The sequence below is a fragment of the Nyctereutes procyonoides genome, unplaced genomic scaffold, assembly GCF_905146905.1.
Source record: "Nyctereutes procyonoides isolate TBG_1078 unplaced genomic scaffold, NYPRO_anot_genome, whole genome shotgun sequence".
Classification (NCBI taxonomy): domain Eukaryota; kingdom Metazoa; phylum Chordata; class Mammalia; order Carnivora; family Canidae; genus Nyctereutes; species Nyctereutes procyonoides.
In genome coordinates, this window is record NW_026575140.1 from 79639090 (window position 1) to 79662239 (window position 23150).

The window sequence follows — 23150 nt, forward strand, 5'->3', positions numbered from 1 at the left end:
TTATGAGAACACCCTTTTCTTCAAAGTCTTACTCAGTGCAATTTTAACATCTTTGTTCCTTAAACTGTAGATAAAAGGATTCATCATTGGCCCCACGATGGTATAAAAAACTGTGGATACTTTATCTCGATCCAGGGACCCAGCAGGAGAAGGCTTAAGGTACATGAATGCCGATGCTCCAAAGAAGAGAGAAACAGTAACTACATGAGAGCTGCAGGTACTGAAGGCTTTGGACCTGCCCTCTGTAGAACGGATATGGAATATGTTGGAGAGGATCAAGGTGTAAGAAATGGAGATAGTGAGACTGGGCACTATTACATTGATGCCCACCACAATGAAAACCACCACCTCATTGATGTAGGTGCTCGTGCAAGAGAGCTGGAGAAGAGGAGGTATGTCACACATGTAATGATTGATGATGTTGCCATCACAGAAGCTGAGTCTCAGCATACATCCGGTGTGGGCAATGGCACCCACAAACCCCATCACATATGTTCCTGCCATGAACATGAGGCAGACCTGATGGGACATGATGGCCTTGTAGAGCAGGGGCTTACAGATGGCCACATACCGGTCATAGGCCATTGATGTCAAAATACAGCACTCACTGATAACAAAGAAAGCGAAGAAACAGAGCTGTGTCATGCACTCTGGATAAGAGATGATGTTCTCCTTTACAAAACCCATCAGCATTCTAGGGATTATGACAGACGAGTAGCAGAAATCAATGAAGGAAAGGTTGAAGAGAAAGTAGTACATGGGAGTGTGCAGGTGAGAGTTCAGACCAATCAGAAGAATCAAGCCCATGTTCCCCACCATGGTGACCACATAGAATCCTAAGAAAATGAAGAAGAGAGGCAGCTGGAGTTCTGGTTGTTGTGTTAAACCCAGCAGGATAAACTCGGTCACTGAAGAGTCATTTCCTATGGCCATTCTTCCCTAGGGCGTATCTGTGAGAACAGGACAAACGGTGACATTAAAATGAGTACCCAGCTGTCTCTCCCTAATTCCTCCATAATGAGACTGAGACCCAGAATGAAAGAATGAACTCAAACCCACCCTGCTGTGTGCCTTTGTCACCTCCACTGTATAAAGGCTGCGCATCTGTTTAAAGATGTATATCAATCGGAGAAGGACAAATAGTGTATGTTCTCACTCATTTGGGGAATATGAATAATAGTGAAGGGGAATATAAGGGAAGGGAGAAGAAATGTGTGGGAGATATCAGAAAGGGACACAGAACATAAAGACTTCTAACTCTGGGAAATGAACTAGGGGTGGTGGAAGGGGAGGAGGGCGGGGGGTGGGGGTGAATGGGTGACGGGCACGGAGGGGGACACTTGACGGGATGAGCACTGGGTGTTATTCTGTATGTTGGTAAATTGAACACCAATAAAAATTAATTTATAAAAAAAAAAAAGATGTATATCAAAAAGCCATAAAAGGCAATTTCCAGAGGGATAAAATTCAGGAACTCTGTTGTAGCGTGACTCTGCAGCATCCCTGCACTTATGCTTTGACAGTCCACTAGTCCTACCTCAGAGACAACTGCCATCTCAACGGAAGATGTACCATTTCAAGGAGTCTATGGCTCTCATAGAAAATATTTGGTAAAAGAATAGCAGGACAGAAAAAAATCCAACACTCACCCTTCTGCATCTGAACTTCAATACTGGACTTTGGCTCTGACGAATTTCAGGGAGTGACAACCCAAAAGAGAGATTTTTTGTTTTCAGAGTGTTTTGGACTAAAGATGCCAGAGCACAGACCTCAGTACCACAGACTCTGAGGAGCCATGAGTTATGGATCATAATTACTGATGGTGATGGTTTGCCCAGTGTCCTCTCCAACTAGAGGGTAGTTGCTGGTGCAACTGCTGGTGCAATATCATCTGCTGGTGCCAGAAGATCCATCTGCTAATATGACCCAAGAGGTTTTCATGAGTGGGGAAATCCTAGGGACCTGATTAAAAGTTGGAAGGCCTATGTTTTCCCCAGAGATCAGGGTTTGCAGTGGAAAACAATTTTTACCTAGTCTGCATTTACAACTCAGTTCGTGATAATAACATTGACCGTTGGAAATGTATCATTTTATACACATTTTAATTTCCTATCAAATGAGGTACATTCTCAAATAGAAAAATATGATGATCTTTACGGCATCCACAATGGTTTCTTTCTAGCCCCTATCACTATATGAAATACTACACATTTATTCATTTATTGTATGTTCCCACCACATATAAACATACACTCATGTACCTGCTTACATTTAAATCTAAGCTCTAAATGTGCCTATTTTCTTCAGTGCTATCCCCATAGCATCTTAGAGCAATACTTGGCATAGACAGTAATATTCAATAAATATTTGTATAAAGGGGGAACCCCGGGTGGCGCAGTAGTTTGGTGCCTGCCTTTGGCCCAGGGCGCGATCCTGGAGATCCGGGATCAAATCCCATGTCGGGCTCCTGGTGCATGGAGCCTGCTTCTCCCTCTGCCTATGTCTCTGCCTCTCTCTCTCTCTCTCTCTCTCTCTCTCTCTCTGTGACTATAATAAATAAATAAATAAATAAATAAATAAATAAATAAATAAATAAATAAAAATTTAAAAAAAACTATTTGTATAAAGAAGAATAGATGAGGATCCTTTTCCCATCTTGCCTGGAACTTATACTGGATACTACAACAGAATTCCTTTGCCACACAGGCAAAGGCTTATGTAGTGCCAATGTTTTTTCTGTGTAGACCTGAATGTGGGCTGGAAAAAAAACCTCAGTAACAAATGTAAAGGACACTGCTGAATTCTTAGATACCATCCAGACGAGAGCTACTGAGCTCAAAGAAAGAATGTAATTTTCCTTCTCCCTGAATGTCACATAGAGGACATAGCTTCACAGGCTCTCCAAAAGGTCCCAGTGTCCCCACCACCACCACCACCCCTCTCTGGATTGCAGCATGAAGTCAGATCAAAAGTCAGATTTGGATGAGTATAGGAAGCTTTCAAATGCCAAAATCAAGGTCAGCTTATTATAAGAGGTCATTAAGCCACTTAAGATTTTTATTCCTACTTTGGCTCAGGATAGAAATAATCAAAGTGCAGACTTGGAAGGATGAATATGGCGGAAACCAGCAGGATGCACTGGTATAAAAGAGACTGGAGGCAGGATGAGCTGTAAGAGGCAATTATAATGCAATGTTATTATAAACAAATATATAATAAATAAATGAATAATAAATATAATGCAAAAGATGTTGTAAGGAAAGATTCATCAGGACTTCTCACAAAGGGGATGAAAACAGACAAGAAATCCCCAAAGATACTAGCATTAGGTATTTGGATAAACTATGGTGTTAGTATAAGTAGAGAATTCAGGAAGAGTAGAAATATTCATAAAACATATACATTCAGTTTTAAACATGGTGGACTTGAGTTGCCAACTGGACCTCCAAGTAGAATTATACAGCCTACTTAAGGCTAAATAAAGTTTAAATCGAAGACCAGAATAAGAAAAAAAATATTTGGAGATTATTTCTATAAAGGTTAAAGCCATGACTTTATGTGAACACAATGAGAGAGAGAGTAAAGAGAAAAAGAGCAGAGGTCAAGAAAAATATTTGGGAAATCCCTCGTATGGGTGTTACACTTAGGATAATTTAAAACCCAACCATTACTAAAATGGGTTCTCATTATCATTCTCAGACTCCTCAAAATTACAAGGTTACTAAACATTCCTCAGAGCAAATTTGAAGTATATCCCACAAGATAGACATTCCTTGGGCTGCAGCAGTGATGAGGACCTTGGAGATTCATTAAAACATGTGTTTCCTATGGAAATGTTAAGAACTCTTATTTAGGTGATGTAAGAACCAGAAACACTCCCTCTGAGTTCATATTATATCAAATCATATTGCAGAAAGAGTTTATGCCAAGATTTTAAGCAAGATTTAAAAGTCATTCTTTCACCTTTAATACAACCAATATTAATGTCTGCAAATACAGAATGAGTGTAGAGAGACACTGAGCTTATTCTTACATAGCAAAACTATCCCATTCATTTCCTTTGTTCCATCTACGTAACAGTCACCTTAGCCTAATTTAATTATATCAAAGTATATGAAATGGTCATCCTTTTCATGATATACCAAACCTTCTCTTTTTTTTAAATAATAAATTTATTTTTTATTGGTGTTCAATTTACCAACATACAGAATAACACCCAGTGCTCATCCCGTCAAGTGCCCCCCTCAGTTCCGATCACCCATTCACCCCCACCCCCCACCCTCCTCCCCTTCCACCACCCCTAGTTCGTTTCCCAGAGTTAGGAATCTTTATGTTCTGTCTCCCTTTCTGATATTTCCCACACATTTCTTCTCCCTTCCCTTCTATTCCCTTTCACTATTATTTATATTCCCCAAATGAATGAGACCATACACTGTTTGTCCTTCTCCAATTGACTTACTTCACTCAGCATAATACCCTCCAGTTCCATCCACATTGAAGCAAATGGTGGGTATTTGTCATTTCTAATGGCTGAGTAATATTCCATTGTGTACAGAGACCACATCTTCTTTATCCATTCATCTTTCAATGGACACCAAGGCTCCTTCCACAGACCAAACCATCTCTTAACTCCTTTGTAAGCAACTCAAGCCCAGCATGTTCTAATAGGTCAAAGTTAGTGATGATAATTTAAGCCATGGAGTACATTATCATGAAGATACAGAAAAGGAAAACTTATTTTTAACTAAATAGATTTTTAATTTGTAGGATTATGTCACACTGAGCTAACATGCTATAAACACCCAGAAGCATTAGCTAATATCTCTTTAAATGTAAATATATACCTGAGGTAGTAAAAAGAAAATTAAATCTTCAAGTTCTAGGAGGGAAAAGGGAAACCAGAATCTAATTCAATAAATCTGAAGTGGGGTACTAGACTTTGTACTTCTAATAACTTCCCAGCTAATGCAGAAGCTGCTATTCAGATGACCATATCTTGAGGAGAAAAACCTTAGGTCACCCAGTGTTTAGATTGTGGCAGGTGTCTGCAGCTTATCACAGTTTTTTTCACAGGTGAATGCCTGTTTCAGTACAGACAGAGCAACATGGTTCTGAGTCTCAATAAAGGGGCATGGGCTTCAAAAAAGGGAGTAAAGCAAAAATCCAAGCCAACTTTAAAAAACAAAAGGGCAGTGGAAACAGCGAGAGATTTGGGGGAAAGGGTCAGCTAAATGCCAGGTAATCTGAGCAGATACCCCCTACACAGACCCTGACAGCCTGGAATGAAAGCAAATGAATAACTACTATATCTATGAACAAGAATAAATACCAAACATGATTCTGAATTAAAAATTCAAAAGGAAAAAAATTCAAAAGGCCAGGCACAGTATGAAAACATAAATTTTTAAATATATAAAACTACTCTAATTGTAAATTATTGGTACATATATAGGTAGTAAAATTATAAAAACTGTATTCTGAAGTGGAAAGTTTTCTCTTCTACCTCGTAAGGTCCTCCAGCTGGGTCTAAGAATTAAACTGTCTTAAGACAGATTAATAGGGAAAAACATACACCTTTTAATTATTTTTTACATGTGCATGGGGAGCCTTCATGAGAAAAGTGAAGAGCAAAAGAAACTGCTTAGAGCCAAATGCTTATGATGCTAAGTTGGACAAAGAATAGCAGATTATGGAAACATGACAAGGCAAAAAGACTTTAGCAAGGATAGCAAATTGTGGAGAAGCAACTAGAAAAATAAGGTTTAATGAGGTTTATTTGTACAGATTTCTCAGTCTTTTTTTTTAATTTTTTTAAAATTTTTATTTATTTATGATAGTCACCCAGTGAGAGAGAGAGAGGCAGAGACATAGGCAGAGGGAGAAGCAGGTTCCATGCACTGGGAGCCTGACGTGGGATTCGATCCCGGGTCTCCAGGATCGCGCCCTGGGCCAAAGGCAAGCGCCAAACCGCTGCGCCACCCAGGGATCCCCAGATTTCTCAGTCTTGACTCTCCCATCACTGGTGATAATTTTTGCCTCGTGATAGAGGGAGAACATCTTTTGGATAAAGTTTGTAGTATAATTTTTTTCTGAGGAGAGGCATTGCTGCACCCTCCAACATGTCATGTTTTTAATATTTTTTAGACCTTATTTTTAAAAAGTTTTCTATTTACAGAAAAATCGACACAATAGTACTAAGTTCTCATATATCCTTCTGCACACAGCCCTAATATTAACATTTTACAATCATACAGCACATTCATTATAATAAATGAACCATTTTTATTATTTTTTTATTTATTTAATTAGATTTGGCTTTTGCCTAACATTTTTCTTTTCTTTCCAGGATCTCATATTACACTCATTTGTCATGTCTCTTTAGGCTCCTGTTGGCTGTGACCATTTCTCACACTTCCCTTGTTTTTGATGACCTTACAGTTTTGAAGAGTAGTTCTCAGGTATATTATAAGGTGTCCCTCTATTGGAATTTGATGACTTTGTAATGACTACAGTGAGGTTATGGGCTTGGGAGAAGCAGGTCACAGAGGTAATGCCATTTTCACCACATTATATCAAGAATCTGTACTATCTTTATGATTTACAAATGTTCATTGTGACTTTGATCACTTGCCTGAAGTATTGTCAGGTTTCTCCACCATAAAGTCATGCTCTCCACACCCCAACTACCATACCGTTTCTTTTAGGAAGGAGTTACTATGAGCAGCCCACACTTAAGGAAGAGGAAGTTATTAATTTACTGAATAATTTATTTACATCAATTTAACCATATGGATATTCACTTCATACACTGAGTTATAATCCAATGTTACTTTGTTTACTCAGATTTTCCAGCTCAAATTTTCCAGTGGAGCTCTTTCAGTTGGCTCCTTTGCCCCTTTGGAATATCCTCATCAAGCATGTGAGCATTTCCTTAATCTGTGGAATTATGAGATGCTCCAGGCTCATCTTGGTTATCTCTTGCCTTGGTCATAGAATCAACCATTTCTCCAGGGTATGGCATTAAATTCTTTTTATTAAGGAATGGTATTAGAAACCAAGATTTCAATGCTAGTTGTGCTTATTCTTAAAAGGGTGCCATTTTTTAAGGCCCTTTCAGTTGACAAGACAAAGAAATATGTTTGTATACTAACAAATGTATATACACAAATCTGTGACTATGTCTATATGTAACCATCTTTACCTATATCAAGCTAAATGCGAGTTCTTACTAATGTCTTCAACTCAATCTATGACCACACCCATCATTCTAGCCTCCTGTTAATTCTACTGACTTGTAAATTCCCATTCCAACAGCAAGAAATGTGGCTCCCACCCTTCACCATGCATTTGATTGTTCAATTGCAGTAAACATGTACAGCAACGTCAGAATTATTAATCCATACCCCCACAGAAACCAAATGCATCAACTAGAGGATAGTGCTTATGTGCAGTTCCTTTGCTTTTCTCCTTACAAACTTCACTCATTTCTAGCACCTGTCTCCCTTATCTCCTTTGGTGAGGTTGTTTTATAAGTTAGTAATACACTAAGATTCTCTTTTCATTATCTGTGTTCCTTCCTGGGATTGTGCTGACTCCACAAATGATTTTCCAGACTTTCATACATTAAACTTTATTCTTTATAATATTCTATGGGTTTTGAGAAATATACGATCTCACTTATCTATCATTATGGTATCATACAGAATAGTTTCACTGTCCTAAAAATCCCTGATATTTCTTTTATTCATCCCTCCCTGCTCCCTCCAAAAACCTGACAACTACTGATCTTTTTACTATCTCTATAGTTTTGCCTTTCCCATAATATCATACAGCTGTAAACATGTAGTATGTAGCCTTTTCAGACTGACTTTTTCACTTGGAAAAATATCTTCAACACTCCTACGTATTTTTTCATGGCATGATAGCTCATTTCTTTTTATCATTGAAAAATAATCCCCTATACCGGTATACCAGGTTTATCTCTTCACCTTTTATAAAGTATTTTTTAAATATCCTATTTATTTTATTTGAGAGAGAAAGGGGAGGGGAGGGGCTTACAGAGAGGGAGAGAATTCCAAGCAAAGTCTGTACTGGGCATGGGGCCTGACGCAGGCATGCTCCCAAGACCCTGAGATTGTTGCCCGAGCAGAAACCAAAAGTCAGTTGCTTAACCGACTGAGCACCCAGGTACCCCTGTCTATTCACCTTTATAACATCTTGTTTGCCTCTTGTTTTTTGGCAATCATAAATAAAGCTGCTGTAAACATTCACATGAAGGTTTTTGTGTGCATATGAATTTTCAAATCAATTAAGAAATATCTAGGGGCATGATTCCTGGATTGTATGTGAAGGCTATTTTTGCTTTTATAAGAAATTGTCAAACTGTTTTTCAGAGTAGTTGCACCACTTGGCATTACCTTGGGGAGACCTGATCTTACTTTAAAGTATACACAGTTTGAAATGGGTTTCTTTGAAAGCTGCTGCCTATAATAGCAACAATATTATAAAATGAGAGTTCATGTACTGTTGTCACTTCTGTGTCTAGATCAGTGACACTAATTTTAATTTTATATAACTGATAAAATTAACCATATTTGTCCAAGTTAAGAGTAGCCCAGAAACAAAAGTAGTATAAAAATTATTTTAAACATCAGTGCATAGTTCCTATTTATAAAATATATTAGTTATTTATGTAAACTTCCACAAGGCGATGGAGATACAAAAGGAAAAATAAGACATGATCAGCTATCAGGAAAATGATAAATCTATTAAACCACACACAACCTATAGAAGCAACATAGTTATGGACACAGTCACATCTTGAAAAACACCAATAATTATTAAACAAAAACTGAACTTCTTTATATTGTTGCTGCTTCTAGAACCTAATGTTTCTCTTCCATATTTTAATCAGAGCTTTCCGCAGTGCAATTTTGACATCCTTATTCCTCAAACTGTAGATCAGGGGATTGACCATGGGTCCCACATTAGTATAGAACACTGAAGAAATTTTTCCCTGCTCCATAGATCCAGGAGAAGAATATTTAAGATACATGAATGCTGCTGATCCAAAAAAAAGACAAAGAGCAATGACGTGAGAGCTACAAGTACTGAAGGCTTTTGATCTTCCTTGAGCAGATTTGATATGAAGAATGCTAGTGAGGATGAAGACGTAAGAAATCAGAATGGTAAAACTGGGTACTGTGATATTAATTCCCACGACTATCAGAACTACTACCTCATTGACATAGGTGCTGGTGCAAGAGAGTTGAAGGAGAGGAAGGATGTCACACAGGTAATGGTTGATGATATTGACATTGCAGAACGTTAGTCTAAGCATGCACCCTGTGTGGGCAGAGGCTCCGGCAAATCCCATCATATATGCAGCAACAGTTAGCAAGGAGCAGACCCGATGGGACATGGTGACCTTATACAACAATGGATTACAGATGGCCACATAGCGGTCATAGGCCATTGAGGTCAACATGTAGCATTCTGAGATGACAAAAAAGAGAAAGAAGAACAGTTGAGTCATGCACCCAACATAGGAGATGATATTGTCCTTTGATACAAAGTTCATCAGCATCTTGGGGGTGAAAACAGAAGAGTAACAGAGATCAATGAAGGATAGATTGAAGAGGAAATAGTACATGGGGGTGTGGAGGTGAGAATTGAGACCGATGAGGATGATCAAGCCAAGGTTGCCCACCATGGTGATAATATAGATCATCAGAAACAGGAAGAAGAGGGGTTGCTGGAGCTCAGGGCGGTCTGTTAATCCAGCAAGAAGGAATTCAGTCACTAAGGAGTCATTTCTAACCAATATTCTCCTCTTTGGAAATCTGTGAGAACAGAAGAAAATCCCATTAATAGAAAACCCAGCTCCCTCCTTACACGCTGTCATTTATGAGAAGACTCAGAATTCAAATAAATTCTCCTTTGCTTCACAGGGTCAGAATGAACTACCACATGCCCCTCAATATTAAAATCGCTCTGTCTTTTGTTGCATGAGCTGCATGCGACAAACAAATGCTCCTGTCTTTACTAGAAGATACAGGGATGCAGTCGCTAGGATGAAGGATACCTGCTGGTGAGCTTCAGCAGTGGGGAGTATCCCCATCGTGCCCTCCCACTCATCTGATCCTTCCCTTTCTAGTTCCTGCTAATTATCCTACCAGATACCTCAGTTCCCCTGTGATGACTATCATGAAAGAGAAGATTCCTCTTAGGCAGAGACTATATCACAACTGTGCTTCCTAGAAGAGAGTCCCTACCAGTCTATAGTGTTTTCAGATAACATACTGCAAAAATCCATGAAGTCAATAATTGATAACAAGTATTGAGAAGAACCTTTATAGCCTAAGATTTATAATTCATCATATACTCTGCTGTTTCTATACATTCTCCTTCTCTGTTCCACCCTCGCTGGACAGAATGAATAAAGGAAGGTGGATGTGCTTTCCTTGGTTTTGTAGAAGGGCTTGGAAAAGAAACATAATTTGGGTACTGATTAAATTAGTTGTTAAGTTTGTGAAAAATGTATCATGCTTCATGCTTATAACACATAAACTCTTTTACAAGCCTATTTCAATTAAAAACCTTATCTTAAAAAGAGATAAATCTCTTCCTTTGATGCTGTTCTACTCTGCATGTGTCACTTAGTACTGCTATAACTATCTCACTACCAGACCAAAGATGAAGCCACACAGAGAAGGTATGCTCAGAATAATGCAAGTGGTATAGTCAGAGCTCCATACTTTTGAGTTTCCTGTAATCCAATATAAATTTTTTCCTCATTTTCAGGAACAGAGAGTATGAGAGATAAATAGAAACTTGATTAACTCACTCTCCTTCCATTGAAAGAACTGTGCTGACCCTTTATGTGTGTTTCACCTCCACTGGAAGAACTGGCTTTTGAGATATCAAAGCTGAGCAAATTTAGTCACAGTCTTCTTCCTTAATAGGCAAGAGAGTCATATCAAAGATCTCACAGTCTGAGTGTTCCAGGAGTCATTCTTGTCATTATAAATTTACTAAGAAAATATTAGGAGCAACTACACACTTGACACCTGAGTCTGTGTCATAGACTTCAAGGCATTTGCTTAAGGCTTATATATTTTTTAATCTGATTAGAAATCCAGGTACCCGTAGGTTTCCCTTAGGAACTTCCCATCATGATAAGCTCTGCAGGGAAGAAACTAGGGTCTCTGTTTATATCCTAATTGTGACAGTAAATGTTAATTTCCCATCAGGGATTCTACATTCCCTAGGGAATATAAGAAGGGATCCTATGCTGTCCCTTCTTATTTTCAATGTTATTGAAAATTTCTCTAATTATATTTCTAGGTAACATATTAGTTTTAAGGATTTAAATTAAAAAAGATTTATGAACATTTCAATAAAGTATATTTATTTTGCCTTTTAAAAATATTTGAGTCTTTTTAAATATTCAATGTGTGTGAGCAAACTATATAGACACAAACAAAAAGGAACTTTTTTTTTCTATAGAGGGTTAGCTTCTTTTTTTAATTTTTATTTATTTATGATAGTCACACAGAGAGAGAGAGGCAGAGACACAGGCAGAGGGAGAAGCAGGCTCCATGCACCGGGAGCCCGACGTGGGATTCGATCCCGGGTCTCCAGGATCGCGCCCTGGGCCAAAGGCAGGCGCCAAACCTCTGCGCCACCCAGGGATCCCCAAAAGGAACTTTTTAACTCATTTCAGAGATTATTATTTAATAAAAATCATTTAATATAAAATGATCCATTATTTCATGGAAATTTAATTACCTTAGGGTTGTTCTGACTCAATATGTCTTTGCTCTTAATATATTATATCAAATCTATCAGAAAAATACTGTTAAGAAGCTTCTATTTCAAGAAAATATGGCTTTAGAATTCCCAGTTACATATTAATTTATGATCATTCTGGTGAGAAGGCACCTAATTTTTCTTTATTTTGAAATTATGACAGATTCACAGAAAACTGCAAAATAATATATACAGTTCCTTGAAATCAACCCAGCTTCCTACCACAGTAACATCTTTAATAACTGTAGCATCATAGCAAAACAGGAAATTGACATTAGTAAAATAACATCCACAGGATACAGGACTAAAATTTTTCTAGTATTTAGCAATTCTACATATACTGTGTGTTTGTGTTATGTGTGTAGATCTATGTGATCTGACCATGTTGTCTGTAGTATGTGATCAAGATCATGATTATGTGATCATGACCACAATCATGAAAGAGGACTGTACCACCACCATACAGGAACTCCCTTATTCTACCTCTTTACAGTCACACTCATCCCCTCCCCCCTTTTTCTGTGTCTTCTGGCAACCACTAACCTTTTATCTACCTCTAGAGTGGAGTTATTTGAAAGCTTCAACAAATAAGATTGCACCATGTATAACCTCTGAAACTGGTTTTGTTCATTAAGCATGATGTCGTTAAGTCCATCCCAATTGTTGCATGCATCAGTGCTCCATTTCTTTTATTATTGAGTCACACTGAATTTTTTACAACCCATATTCATTCAACCTTCTATGGTAATTTAAAAATAATGAGGCTGTTGTTGAATACAAAACTAAATCTGTTTTATTGATGGAAAATGTTTCAGGGGCAGAGACAAGAAGATCACAGTTGAGACTGGTTCTTGCAATGTTCTTTTTTTAAATCAATTTTATTGAATTATGATCTGAATGCAACAAAATGCATCCACTTCACAAGTACAGTTCAATGACTTTCAAAAAATAATGCAATCATGTAACTGCCACCATAATCAAGACCTAAAGCATTTCCATCATCCTCAAAAGTTCTTTCTATTCTTTGCAATCCATCTCTTGTCCTGTTTTAATCACGAAGGGATGTTTAAAGTTGTCAAATGCTTTTTCTGCATCTATTGAGAATGACCATATGATTTTAATCTTTTATTCTATTAATCTGGGGTGTCCCATATATTGACTGGTATAAGTTGAACCATTCTTGCAACCCATGGATAAATCCCACTTGATAATGGTGTACAATCCTCTTAACGTGCTACTGAATATAGTTTACTAGAATTTTGTTTGGAGTTTTTACATCAATATTCATCAAAGATAGCAGCCTGTAGTTTTCTTTTCTTATTGTGTCTTTGACTGGTATTGGTGTGAGGGTAATTCTGGCCTTGTACAATGAATTTGAGAGTGTTCTCTCCCTACAATTTTTGGAAGAGTTTAAGATTTGGCATTAATTCTTCTTTAAATGTTTGGTAAAAGTCACCAGTGAAACATCAGGTCCTGGGCTTTTCCTTCTTAGAAGGTTTTTAATTATTGATTCAATGTCTTTATTTGTTATTGGTCTGTTCAGATTTCCTATTTCTTCATGAATCAGTCCTGTAGGCTGTGTGGGTTTTTTTTAAGATTTTATTTATTTATTCATGAGAGAGAGAGAGAGAGAGAGAGGTGCAGAGACACAAGCAGAGGGAGAAGCAGGCTCCACACAGGGAGCTTGATATGGGACTCGATTCCGGGTCCCCAGGATCATGCCCTGGGCTGAAGGCAGCACTAAACTGCTGAGCCACCCGGGCTGCCCAGCTGTGTGTTTCTAAAACCATATCCATTTCTTCTAGGTTAACCAATTTGCATATAATTGTTCATCATAGTCTCTTATGATCCTTTGTGTTACTGCAGTATCAGTAATAATGTCTTCTCTGCATATCATCATCATGATATCATCATCTTCTTTGTCTATGTGTCCTAAAAGCTGAAGTAAGTCTCTTGTAGGCAAGTTGGGTCTTGTTTTTTGTTTGTTTACCCATTCAGCCACTCTATGCCTTTGGATTGGAAAATTTAAACCATTTACATTTTAAGTATAATTGATAGGCAGGGACTTGTTAATGTCTTCTTAATTATTTTCTGGCTGTTTTGTAGTTCCCTGGTTCCTCTCTTCCTCATTTGCTTTCCTTCTTTGTGACTTGATGACTTTATATAATGGTATGCTTTCAATTCTCTTTTCTTTATCCTTTTGCATCTACTGTAGGCTTCTGTTTTGTGGTTACTACGAGACTTACGTAAAATATCTTGTAGACATTATGGTCTATTTTAAGGTAATAACTTCAATCACATATAAAAATTCTTTTACTCCCTTCTCATATTGTTTTTGATGTCACAGTTTACCTTTTTATGTCATATATCCTTTACCAAATTCTTTAGCTATAGTTATTTTTAATCCTTGTGTCCTTTAACCTTCACTTGAGTTAAGTAGTTCATCATATTGCAGTACTAGAGTATTTTGAATTTGACTAAATATATTTATATTTACCAGTGTGCTGTATATTTTCTAATTTTTTCATGTTACTAGTTAGTGTCTTTTTGCTTCAGCTCAGAGAACTCCTTTCAGCATCTCTTATAAAGCAGGTGTAGTGGCAATGAATCACCTCAGCTTTTGTTTGTTGGGAAATTCTTTATCTCACCTTTACTTCTGAGAAACAAATTTACTAGGTAAAGTATTCTTGGTTGACAGTTTTTTCATTCAGTATTTTAAATATATCATCCTAGGATGCAAAGTTTCTCCAAAGAAATTTGCTAATAGCCTTATGGCAGTTGCCTGGTATGTAAGGGTTATTTTTATCTGGCTGTTTTGAAAATTCTCTCAATTATCTTTTATTTTAAACAGCTTAATTATGATATGTCTTAAAGAAAATCACTTTGGAAATATTGGAGTGACCTATTAACTTTATGAAGTTAGAAGTCCAAATCTCTCCCCAGATTTAGGAACTTCTCAGCCATTATCCCTTTAACCAAGCTCTCTTGCCCCTTTCTCCATCCTTCTTTTTCTGGAATTCCAAAAATGTCTACAGTGTTTCTTTTAATGGTATCCCAAAGATCCTGTGGACTTTCTTTATCCCTCTTCATTATTTTCCTGTGTTCTCACTGCATAATTTTAAATGTCCTGTCTATTACTTCACAGACTCATTCTTTTGCTCCAGCTAGTCTGATATTGATACTCTTTCCAGCATTTGTCATTTCATTCATTGTATTCTTCAGCTCCAGAATTCCTGCTTTCTTTGTTTTAACGTTAAACTTCTCATTTTGTCTGTGTATTGTTTTCATGATTTCATTAAATTGCCTTTACATGTTTTCTTGTAGCTTGCCATGCTTCCTTAGAACAGCTATTCTGAATTCTTTATAAGACAAATCACAGATCTCCATTTCTTTGGGATCTCTTTCTAGAAAATTATTGTGTTCCTTTGGTGTGCCGGTTTACATGATTTTTCATATTCCTTGAAGACTGCTGCTATCTTCATATTTGAAAAAAAAGCCACCTCCTCCAGTCTTTCTGACTTGCTTTATGAGAGAATTACCTTCTGTTACCCTGGTAGTGATTCTGAGGCTTTCTCAGACCTTTTCTATGGTTATCACTGCTCCAAACGTCTTATTTCATCTTATGGCAGAATTCTTAGACTTGTATGCCTTCCCTCAATCCTACAAAGCTAGGTTAGTTGCTGAGAGCCTCCTTTTTGTTCTCCCTAGGGTGGGACTGAATGCTCGAGTGTGTAATCTTTCCCCAGCCTGTAGAATCAGGCCATCTTTCTGCATGTGCTCACTAGCCATCTACAAAGGCTTTCTCTCACTGGAAGCACATGTGGAAAACCATCCACAGGATGGGGGTATGTGTGGGTAAGGTGCACAGAGTGGGCAGGTACCCATGACTACTTGAGGGCATCTCCAGTGGCTCATTAGCAAGCTTCCTGATGGGGTCTATGGCACAATTAGTAGGATTCACATCCCTTTGATGCCCTCCAACAGCCCTACCTGCTACCTTCCCAGACACTCCCATCCTCAGCCACACAATATACCTCAGCAAGCTGAATGGGATGAAAAGTGGATCTCTTTGGTAGTGTCTCAGAGCTGAAGAAACCAGGCATTCACTCTCATGCTCTCACTTTGTGCAGTGAGAGGAAACACAGTCACAGGTTATAAGAACACCTCTTTTGGCACTGAGCTACGCCTTAGGAAAGGCAGGACACAGGTAAAGTGAAACTATTCCTCTTACCTTCTTCAAATGCATCCAATCTTAGAATTTTTTTACTCCAAAAACGTGCTGAAATTTCTCTGCTAAACTTCTGGACTTCCACAAAGGCTCTCTCATCTGTGGGTGATTGTTGAAATTGGTACTCTTTGTGGAGAAAACAGTAAAAACTTGTTATTACACCACTATGTCATATATATTGCTCATCTTATGATCTTATTACATAATGCATCTTGGAATTTTCTTTAAGCTGACCTAAGTCAAGACTCTCATTCTTCAAGAATAAAGACTGGGACACCCAGAATTTCATTGGTCTTATAATCAATAACAAAGGGAACACAGAGTATGTCCTAACATTACTCTTTCTGAAAATGCACATCGTTACTTGTGTGTGTGTGCGTGTGCGTGTGTGTGTTGTGTTTTGTTGTTAACACCAAAATGTAAAGAATCACATTTTGGGAGATGTCTTATTTAGCAAGATGTGGGAGGATACACACAGGAGGCTCCAAGGGCCCTGGCTGGGCTCCCAAATTCTGGCCTCTGCATGAGCAGAATGCTTCACTTCCTGCAATAGTTCTGCCTTAATAGCAAGCCTAGAACAGTCTCTCAGAACAGCAATACATCAGGCTGCACAAAAGCAAACCTGACGTTTCCACCCATAAAATGTCCCAGCTTCCACCCCTACCTGAGAAGTGGCTTTGGTAACAGACAGTAAGCTGTCAGGGAGTGAAAGTGTCCCCAAAATACCACAATTCTCCCTTCTTCAGCTTCTCAGAATTGCTGCCTTTGCTCAGTGGCCTCGTCCCTTAAACCTTTTGTTCTTGTGATTTCTTACACTTAAAAAAAAAAAAAACTATCTGAAAAGAAATAGCAGAAACACTAATTTCACAGTGCTAGAACCTATAGGGGAGACTTTCTAAGCATTTAATGCCAAAATGTGTCATTCGAAATCAAAGTTACTCTTTGGAGGTGAAAAAGACACAAGAAAAGTAAGAAAACAAACTTGGACAGATTTCGCAGGTTTGTGACAAAGAGGAAAGGATCCAACAATAGTGTGATGTTGAGGTCTGCTGGGTACCTGCAGGGCAAGGACTGCTACTACCTCACGATGTGCCAGGACCCCGTGGAGCAATGGGCTGGGGCTCAGGCACCACCATACTCTGTCCCCTGCCCTTGCCTATTCAAGAACAAGCAGTTCTTAGGACACCTGGGTGGCTGAGCAGTTGAGTGCCTTTGGCTCAGGGCATGATCTTGGAGTTTTGGGATCGAGTCCCACATCGGGCTCTCTGCATGGAGCCTGCTTCTCCCTCTGCCTATGTCTCTCTGCCTTTTCTCTGTGTCTCTCATGAATAAATAAATAAAATCTTAAAAAAGAAAGAAAGAAGAAAGAAAGAAAGAAAGAAAGAAAGAAAGAAAGAAAGAGAAAAAAAAGAAACAGAAAGAAAGAAAGAAAGAAAGAAAGAAAGAAAGAAAGAAAGAAAGAAAGAAAGAAAGAAAAAAGAACAAACAAGCAGTTCTCCTCCAACCCCTTTCTGGGCATAGCTAGGGATGGGCCTGTGAACATGTGCCTGTCAGAGGATGCCAGGGATCCTTCATGAAGCTGGGGTAACATCATCCATCCAGATTGAGTTTTACTGTGCTGCAAAGCCTGACGCTCCTACTGCCCACCAGGTGCTAGCTGGAACCTTGGCTAGAGGAGAGAACCAGATCTGTCTCAGCTGGCATCGGCAGGGCAGGCTCTCAGGGATCCTCTGTGCCCCGCCCCCTCGCCTGCACTAACCCTACTGCACTTCCTAAGAGAGGCATCCTTTGGGTCTGGCTCCATCTCTCCCTCAAAAACTACCTGCAACCAGCTCTTGCTTCCGCACCGCAAAAGGACAGGCCACCAATAAAAGCTCGGGGCGGGGGGGGGGGGGGGGGGGGGGGCGGGGCAGCCAAAGAAAAATGAGAACCCAAGCAGGGCAAAAAGCGAGACCTCACCAATGGAGTGAGGATGGGAGAGAAAAGGCCGTGAGAAGGTGTGAGGTCCTGAGATAGAGAATGGTGCTGCCAAGAGAATAGTACAGAGGCAGCAGAGTGAAGAAGCTAAGTAGGAGGCTGTGAACAGAGGGGAACCCTGAGAATGCAGAAGCCCCAAAACACGAGGTCCTGAGAGAATGGGGGGCGGAGGCACAAAAAGATGGGCCCCCCTGAAAGATGGAGGACTAAGGCACCAAGAGAGGGTTCCTTTGAAGTGAATGGGGACCTAAGGGGGTGGAGGCAGATGCACAAAGAGGTGGCTGAAGGCCCAGAGAGGCGCTGAGAGAGGACGGGAGTTGGCGGGAGCAAGGCGTGGGGCCCTGAGGAGCCGGAGCCCAAGGCCGCAAAGGCATCCCCGGAGCGGTCAGCTGGGCCCCAGATTGCGGCCCCAGGCCCCGGGGCTCTGGCTGACGGTAGGGAGCAGGGATGCGGGCACCCCCCGCGCCCCGGAACTGCTGGGCCAGGAGCCTGAACTGCTTGCTCGCCGCCCCCGCCCCCGACGTAGCCCGGATCTCGGCGTGACCTTCCCCGCCTCGCCGCCCGGGGCGCCTTCCCTGCCGGGCCCCGGAACCGCTCCTTTACCCCGGCGACCCCAAGGGGCTGCGGCCGCTCCCGGCACCCGAGATGGCCCCGCGCCTGTCCCCGTCGGGGACTGCACGCCCCGGGTGGGCGGCCTGGCGCAGCGCTGCGTGGCCTCAGGGCGCCGCAGTGCGCGGTCTTGGCCTTGGCGGAGGCCGCAGGTCCCACGGGACGCCTGTCTCCTGCGGCCGCCGTGCCCTGGGCTGCGGCCGGGGCTCCCAGCTGCGGTCCTGCGGGTCGCGGCCACGTCCTCTGCGCGCCGCGCATCCTTGGGGTTGCAGCACGGGCCGAGGACCCGCAGGCGCCAGCAGCCGCCTCCCCCACTGGGAGACTCCCCGGAGAAGGTAAGGGACAGGTTGCCGCTGGGCTCGGGCGCGGGGCCCTGGAGCACCCGCCCCTCCAATGCAGGGGCGCTTGGGGGAAGGGCCCTTTGGCGCCAAGCGGAGGAGGCGCGGGCGCAGGCGCAGAGAGAACGCTGGGCCTGGGGTGCGGGGTGGCCCCGGCCTGTAGCTCCACCTCCCGGAGCAGCGGGGGCCCAGGCCGCCAACGACTTCTGCACCGTCGTCATCGTCTTCTTCTTTTTCTTTTTCTTTTTCTTTTTCTTTTTCTTCTTCTTCTTCTTCTTCTTCTTCTTCTTCTTCTTCTTCTTTCTTCTTTCTTCTCCTTTCTTATTCCTTCTTCTTCTTTCTTCTTTTTCTTTCTTCTTCACTTTCTTCTTCCTTCTTTTTTTCTTCTTCTTTCTTCTTTCTTCTTCTTTTTCTTCTTCTTCTTCTTCTTCTTCTTCTTCTTCTTCTTCTTCTTCTTTTATATATATATTTTTTATTGGAGTTCGATATGCCAACATATACCATAACACCCAATGCTCATCCCATCAAGTGACCACCGTCGTCTTCATCGTAAGCAGATTGGCCCGGGAGAGACGTTTCAGTATGACAAAATTTCTATTATTTACGATTTATTTTTATTCAATCAATACCAGTATGCATGTAACCGAGTTTCAGAGCTGCAAACATACTCCTGTGAAAAACAAATTGAGCAGCAAACGTACAATGTTATATACATTGCTTTTTACCGTAAACTTACGATATCTAATCAAAGAGGTTAAAAATGGTACATGATGGAGCCATGTTTCTCATTGCCAGAGAAATAAGTTACACATACGCAAAAGAGGAAGGCTGTAATGAACCCTGTGTCACTAGACTAGCGTCATTAATTCGGGTTTCTATTATATAGTAAGACAGACAGATACAGGAATAACTAGATATGAAGATACATAGAAAACTTTGAATATGTATACATATTTCCCACCTCTTTTCGCTGAAAGTGTTACCTAAACCCAAGTGTGCTGCCTGTCACTCAAAAAAACAATACTCAAGAGTTTTGATTGAAGGGCCGCCTGGGTGGTTAAGTGGGTTAAGCATGGGCCTTCAGCTCAGGTCCTCACCTCCTGGTCCTAGGATCCAGTGCCACGGGGCTTTCTGCTCAGTGGAGAGCCTGCTTCTCCCTCTCCCTTTGCCCCTCCCCCCCGCTTGTGCTTTCTCTCTCAAATAAATAAATAAAAATTTTCTTTAAAAAGAGTTTTGATTCTAAAGGAATATGAGCCTTATTCAGGAGGCCAGCCACTTGGAAAGAAGACAGACTCTTGTTCAAAGGCCAACTCCAAGGTTTCTGCCTGGCCCAGGGGTTTTCCAAAGAGTCTAGGAAAATTAATAAAAGGAGTGCCAGTGGTCCCTAACATTTCTCCATTACATGCCCTTGGTTATGGGGATTGTGCAAGGGGGTCGGGTTTCTGGTTCCTGACCTACAGAGGCACTCTGTTCTTTCTAGGAAAGAATGCATGATCTAGGGCACCTGGGTGGCTCAGTGGTTGAGCAACTGCCTTTGGCTCAAGTTGTGATCCCCAGGGGGGCCTGGGATCGAGTCCCGCATCAAGCTATCTGTGGGGAACCTGCTTCTCTTTCTGCCTGTGTCTCTGCCTCTGTGTGTGTGTCTCTCATGAATAAATAATTTTTTTAAAAAAAAGAATGCATGATGTATAGATAAACAAAGAAAGGTTAGTTAAACACAGGGGCTGAGGGTGCTTGCTAGAGCTTAAAGACTACTAGGCTGGCTGGATGGCTGAGGTAGTTTCAAGAGGGCCTGGAAGCTGTGATACCCTAGTAGCAATGAACACATCCAAGCACCCAGGTCTTATTTCTAAATAACATTCTCTGATAATAAGAACTAGGGCTCTTTGGAGAAGTGATTCACTTTAGAGCTGGAACAAGGAAATTACAAAATGATTCCGAAGCATCTCATAATGTCAGAGAGTAAAAAAAAAAAAAAATTTTTTAAAAAGAAGATGGAGTCATAGTCAAAAATTTATAGGATTCAACCTGGGAGCTCTTAAGGACCAAAGCTGGAATTATTTGGAAAACAAAATAAGTAATGATAGTATTGGATTATAAACCAAAGGATAAAGTAAATATTCATGAGTCTGTATGACTTTCAAAAATACATATCTAGATAACTCCCCTCCAGGAAGTAGAGCTTAATTCCTCTCTCCTAAACATAGTGACTTGCTTCCAAAGAATTGAGTACAAAATATAGTAATTGGGGAAAATAGTAAATTTACAGTGGAAGGGAAAAACAGTAAATTTACAATGGAGAAAACTGACAGACACTACCTTCACCAGTTAATCAGAGTTAGCATTGTTAGTGGTAAGTCATGTTGATATCATATAGACTTTGTTATGATGCAGTAGTAAGGACTCTTCACTCGACATTATTCTCCAGTCTGAGCATGAGGAAATATTATACAAAACCAAATGGGGACATTCTACAACATATTTGACCTACAGTCTTTAAAATTGCTATAGTCATTTAAAAAAGACAAAGACTAAGAAATTGTCACAGATCAGAGAAGACTAAGGAGATGTATCATCTAAATGCAACATGGCTTCCTAAGTTGGATCCAAGACAGAAATATGGCATTAGTGGAGAAACTGGTAAAGTCCAAAACAAAATCAGTATTTTCATTAGCAGTGTTGTACTGAAGTTAATTTCTCAGTCTTATGAAATGTACCACAGATATGTATAAAATTTATACTAGGAAGAATTTGCATGAAGAATATACACAGGTATTCTCTGCACTGTGTTTATAACTTTTCTGTAAATCTACAATTATTTTTTTAAGAGTTTATCTATTCATGAGAGACACACAGGGAGAGGCAGAGTCATAGACAGAGAAAGAAGTAGGCTCCCTGCAGGGAACCTGATGTGGACTCAATCCCAGGACCCAGGATCACGACCTGAGCCAAAGGCAGATACTCAACCACTGAGCCACCCCAAGTGCCCCTACAATTATTTTTAAATAAAAACTTATCTACAAAAGCACAAATTGCTCATTACCACAAAAAAATGTAGTATTTAATTTTATGTAAACCTCTCTATAGATTTGAAAACATAATTTCTTCTTTTCTATAAATAGGAAAGCATGTTTGCACACATACTTGTCTCCTGGGAAGATGGAAGAGAGTCCCACTTCATGCCTTAGACAGAATCCTCATCTTGCATCATCTTGGTGGGATGTAGTAGTGCCCAAACTTCCACTATAGAATCCAAGAGGGAGGAAAAGCCTGGGTGGCAAACAGAGGACAGGCACACTGACCTACCCTCAGTCAATCCCATAACTCTTATCTAAGATTTTGACCTGGAACAAATTACACAAACACAATGAGACAATTGGTAACCATTCATGTGGCTGCAGCTGTATCCAAGGGTGAGTCAGTGGCGTGAATAGAGTGGAACTTCTGCAGCATCAAGGCCAATAATGTGGCCAGACTATTCCTCTGAAATACTTCCTGCCCTTGACCCCTGCAGTTGGCTTGGTTTTACCTCTTCTCCAAATTTGGTTTTACAACCTCAAACCAAATCTCTTAATTCCTAATGTCCTTTCGTTAACGTTTTTCTGTTTAAAGAAGCTAGAATCACTTTTTTCCCAGTTTAATTGAAATGTTATTGACAGCACTGTATCAGAGTCCATTTCTATTGTTTCTCTACATAAACCCTTATACGATATATTTCCCCACATGTGTAAGCCAAAATACAGCTACCTGACAAAACATGTATCTGTTAAATGGGTAAAATGATAAATTATAAATATGACTAAACTTTAAAATGTAAGATAGTAGGGTGTTTAAATTAACAATTACTGAAACTTGTGTAATCTTTGTACTTCCCAAAAGACAAGAATCTAGCTTCCTCCTTGGCAAGCAATATCACTATTGACTTTCTCAGTAATAAGTCAGGACTTAAGAAACAAGTTTCAGGGATCCCTGGGTGGTGCAGCGGTTTAGCGCCTGCCTTTGGCCCAGGGTGTGATCCTGGAGACTCGGGATCGAATCCCACGTCCGGTTCCCGGTGCATGGATCCTGCTTCTCCCTCTGCCTATGTCTCTGCCTCTCTCTCTCTCTCTCTCTCTGTGACTATCATAAATAAATAAATTTAAAAAAAAAGAAACAAGTTTCATATCATATCAACTCATTTGCTACAA

General features: G+C 40.2%; 2 protein-coding genes across 2 annotated transcripts; both read right to left on the minus strand.

The window, feature by feature from the left end:
* Positions 1 to 933, minus strand: LOC129497418 (olfactory receptor 8B3-like). The gene has a single exon (XM_055306294.1). It carries the CDS (start codon positions 931 to 933, stop codon positions 1 to 3), a length of 933 nt encoding a protein of 310 aa, XP_055162269.1.
* A 7945-nt stretch (positions 934 to 8878) lies between these two features.
* On the minus strand, positions 8879 to 10120 carry LOC129496956 (olfactory receptor 8B3). Its single transcript, XM_055305302.1, has 2 exons — positions 10056 to 10120; positions 8879 to 9842 (listed from the first exon to the last, which is right to left on the minus strand). Exons 1-2 carry the CDS (start codon positions 10118 to 10120, stop codon positions 8879 to 8881), a joined length of 1029 nt encoding a protein of 342 aa, XP_055161277.1.
* Between the last annotated feature and the right edge of the window lie 13030 nt (positions 10121 to 23150).

Excerpts from the sequence above, each read along its gene's own strand:
- LOC129496956 (XM_055305302.1), bottom strand. The coding sequence starts at position 10,120 with ATGGGGATACTCCCCACTGCTGAAGCTCACCAGCAGGTATCCTTCATC. Across the intron at positions 9,843-10,055 it reads ATCCTAGCGACTGCATCCCT|ATTTCCAAAGAGGAGAATAT; the intron begins GTATCTTCTAGT and ends CTGTTCTCACAG.
- LOC129497418 (XM_055306294.1), bottom strand. The coding sequence starts at position 933 with ATGGCCATAGGAAATGACTCTTCAGTGACCGAGTTTATCCTGCTGGGT.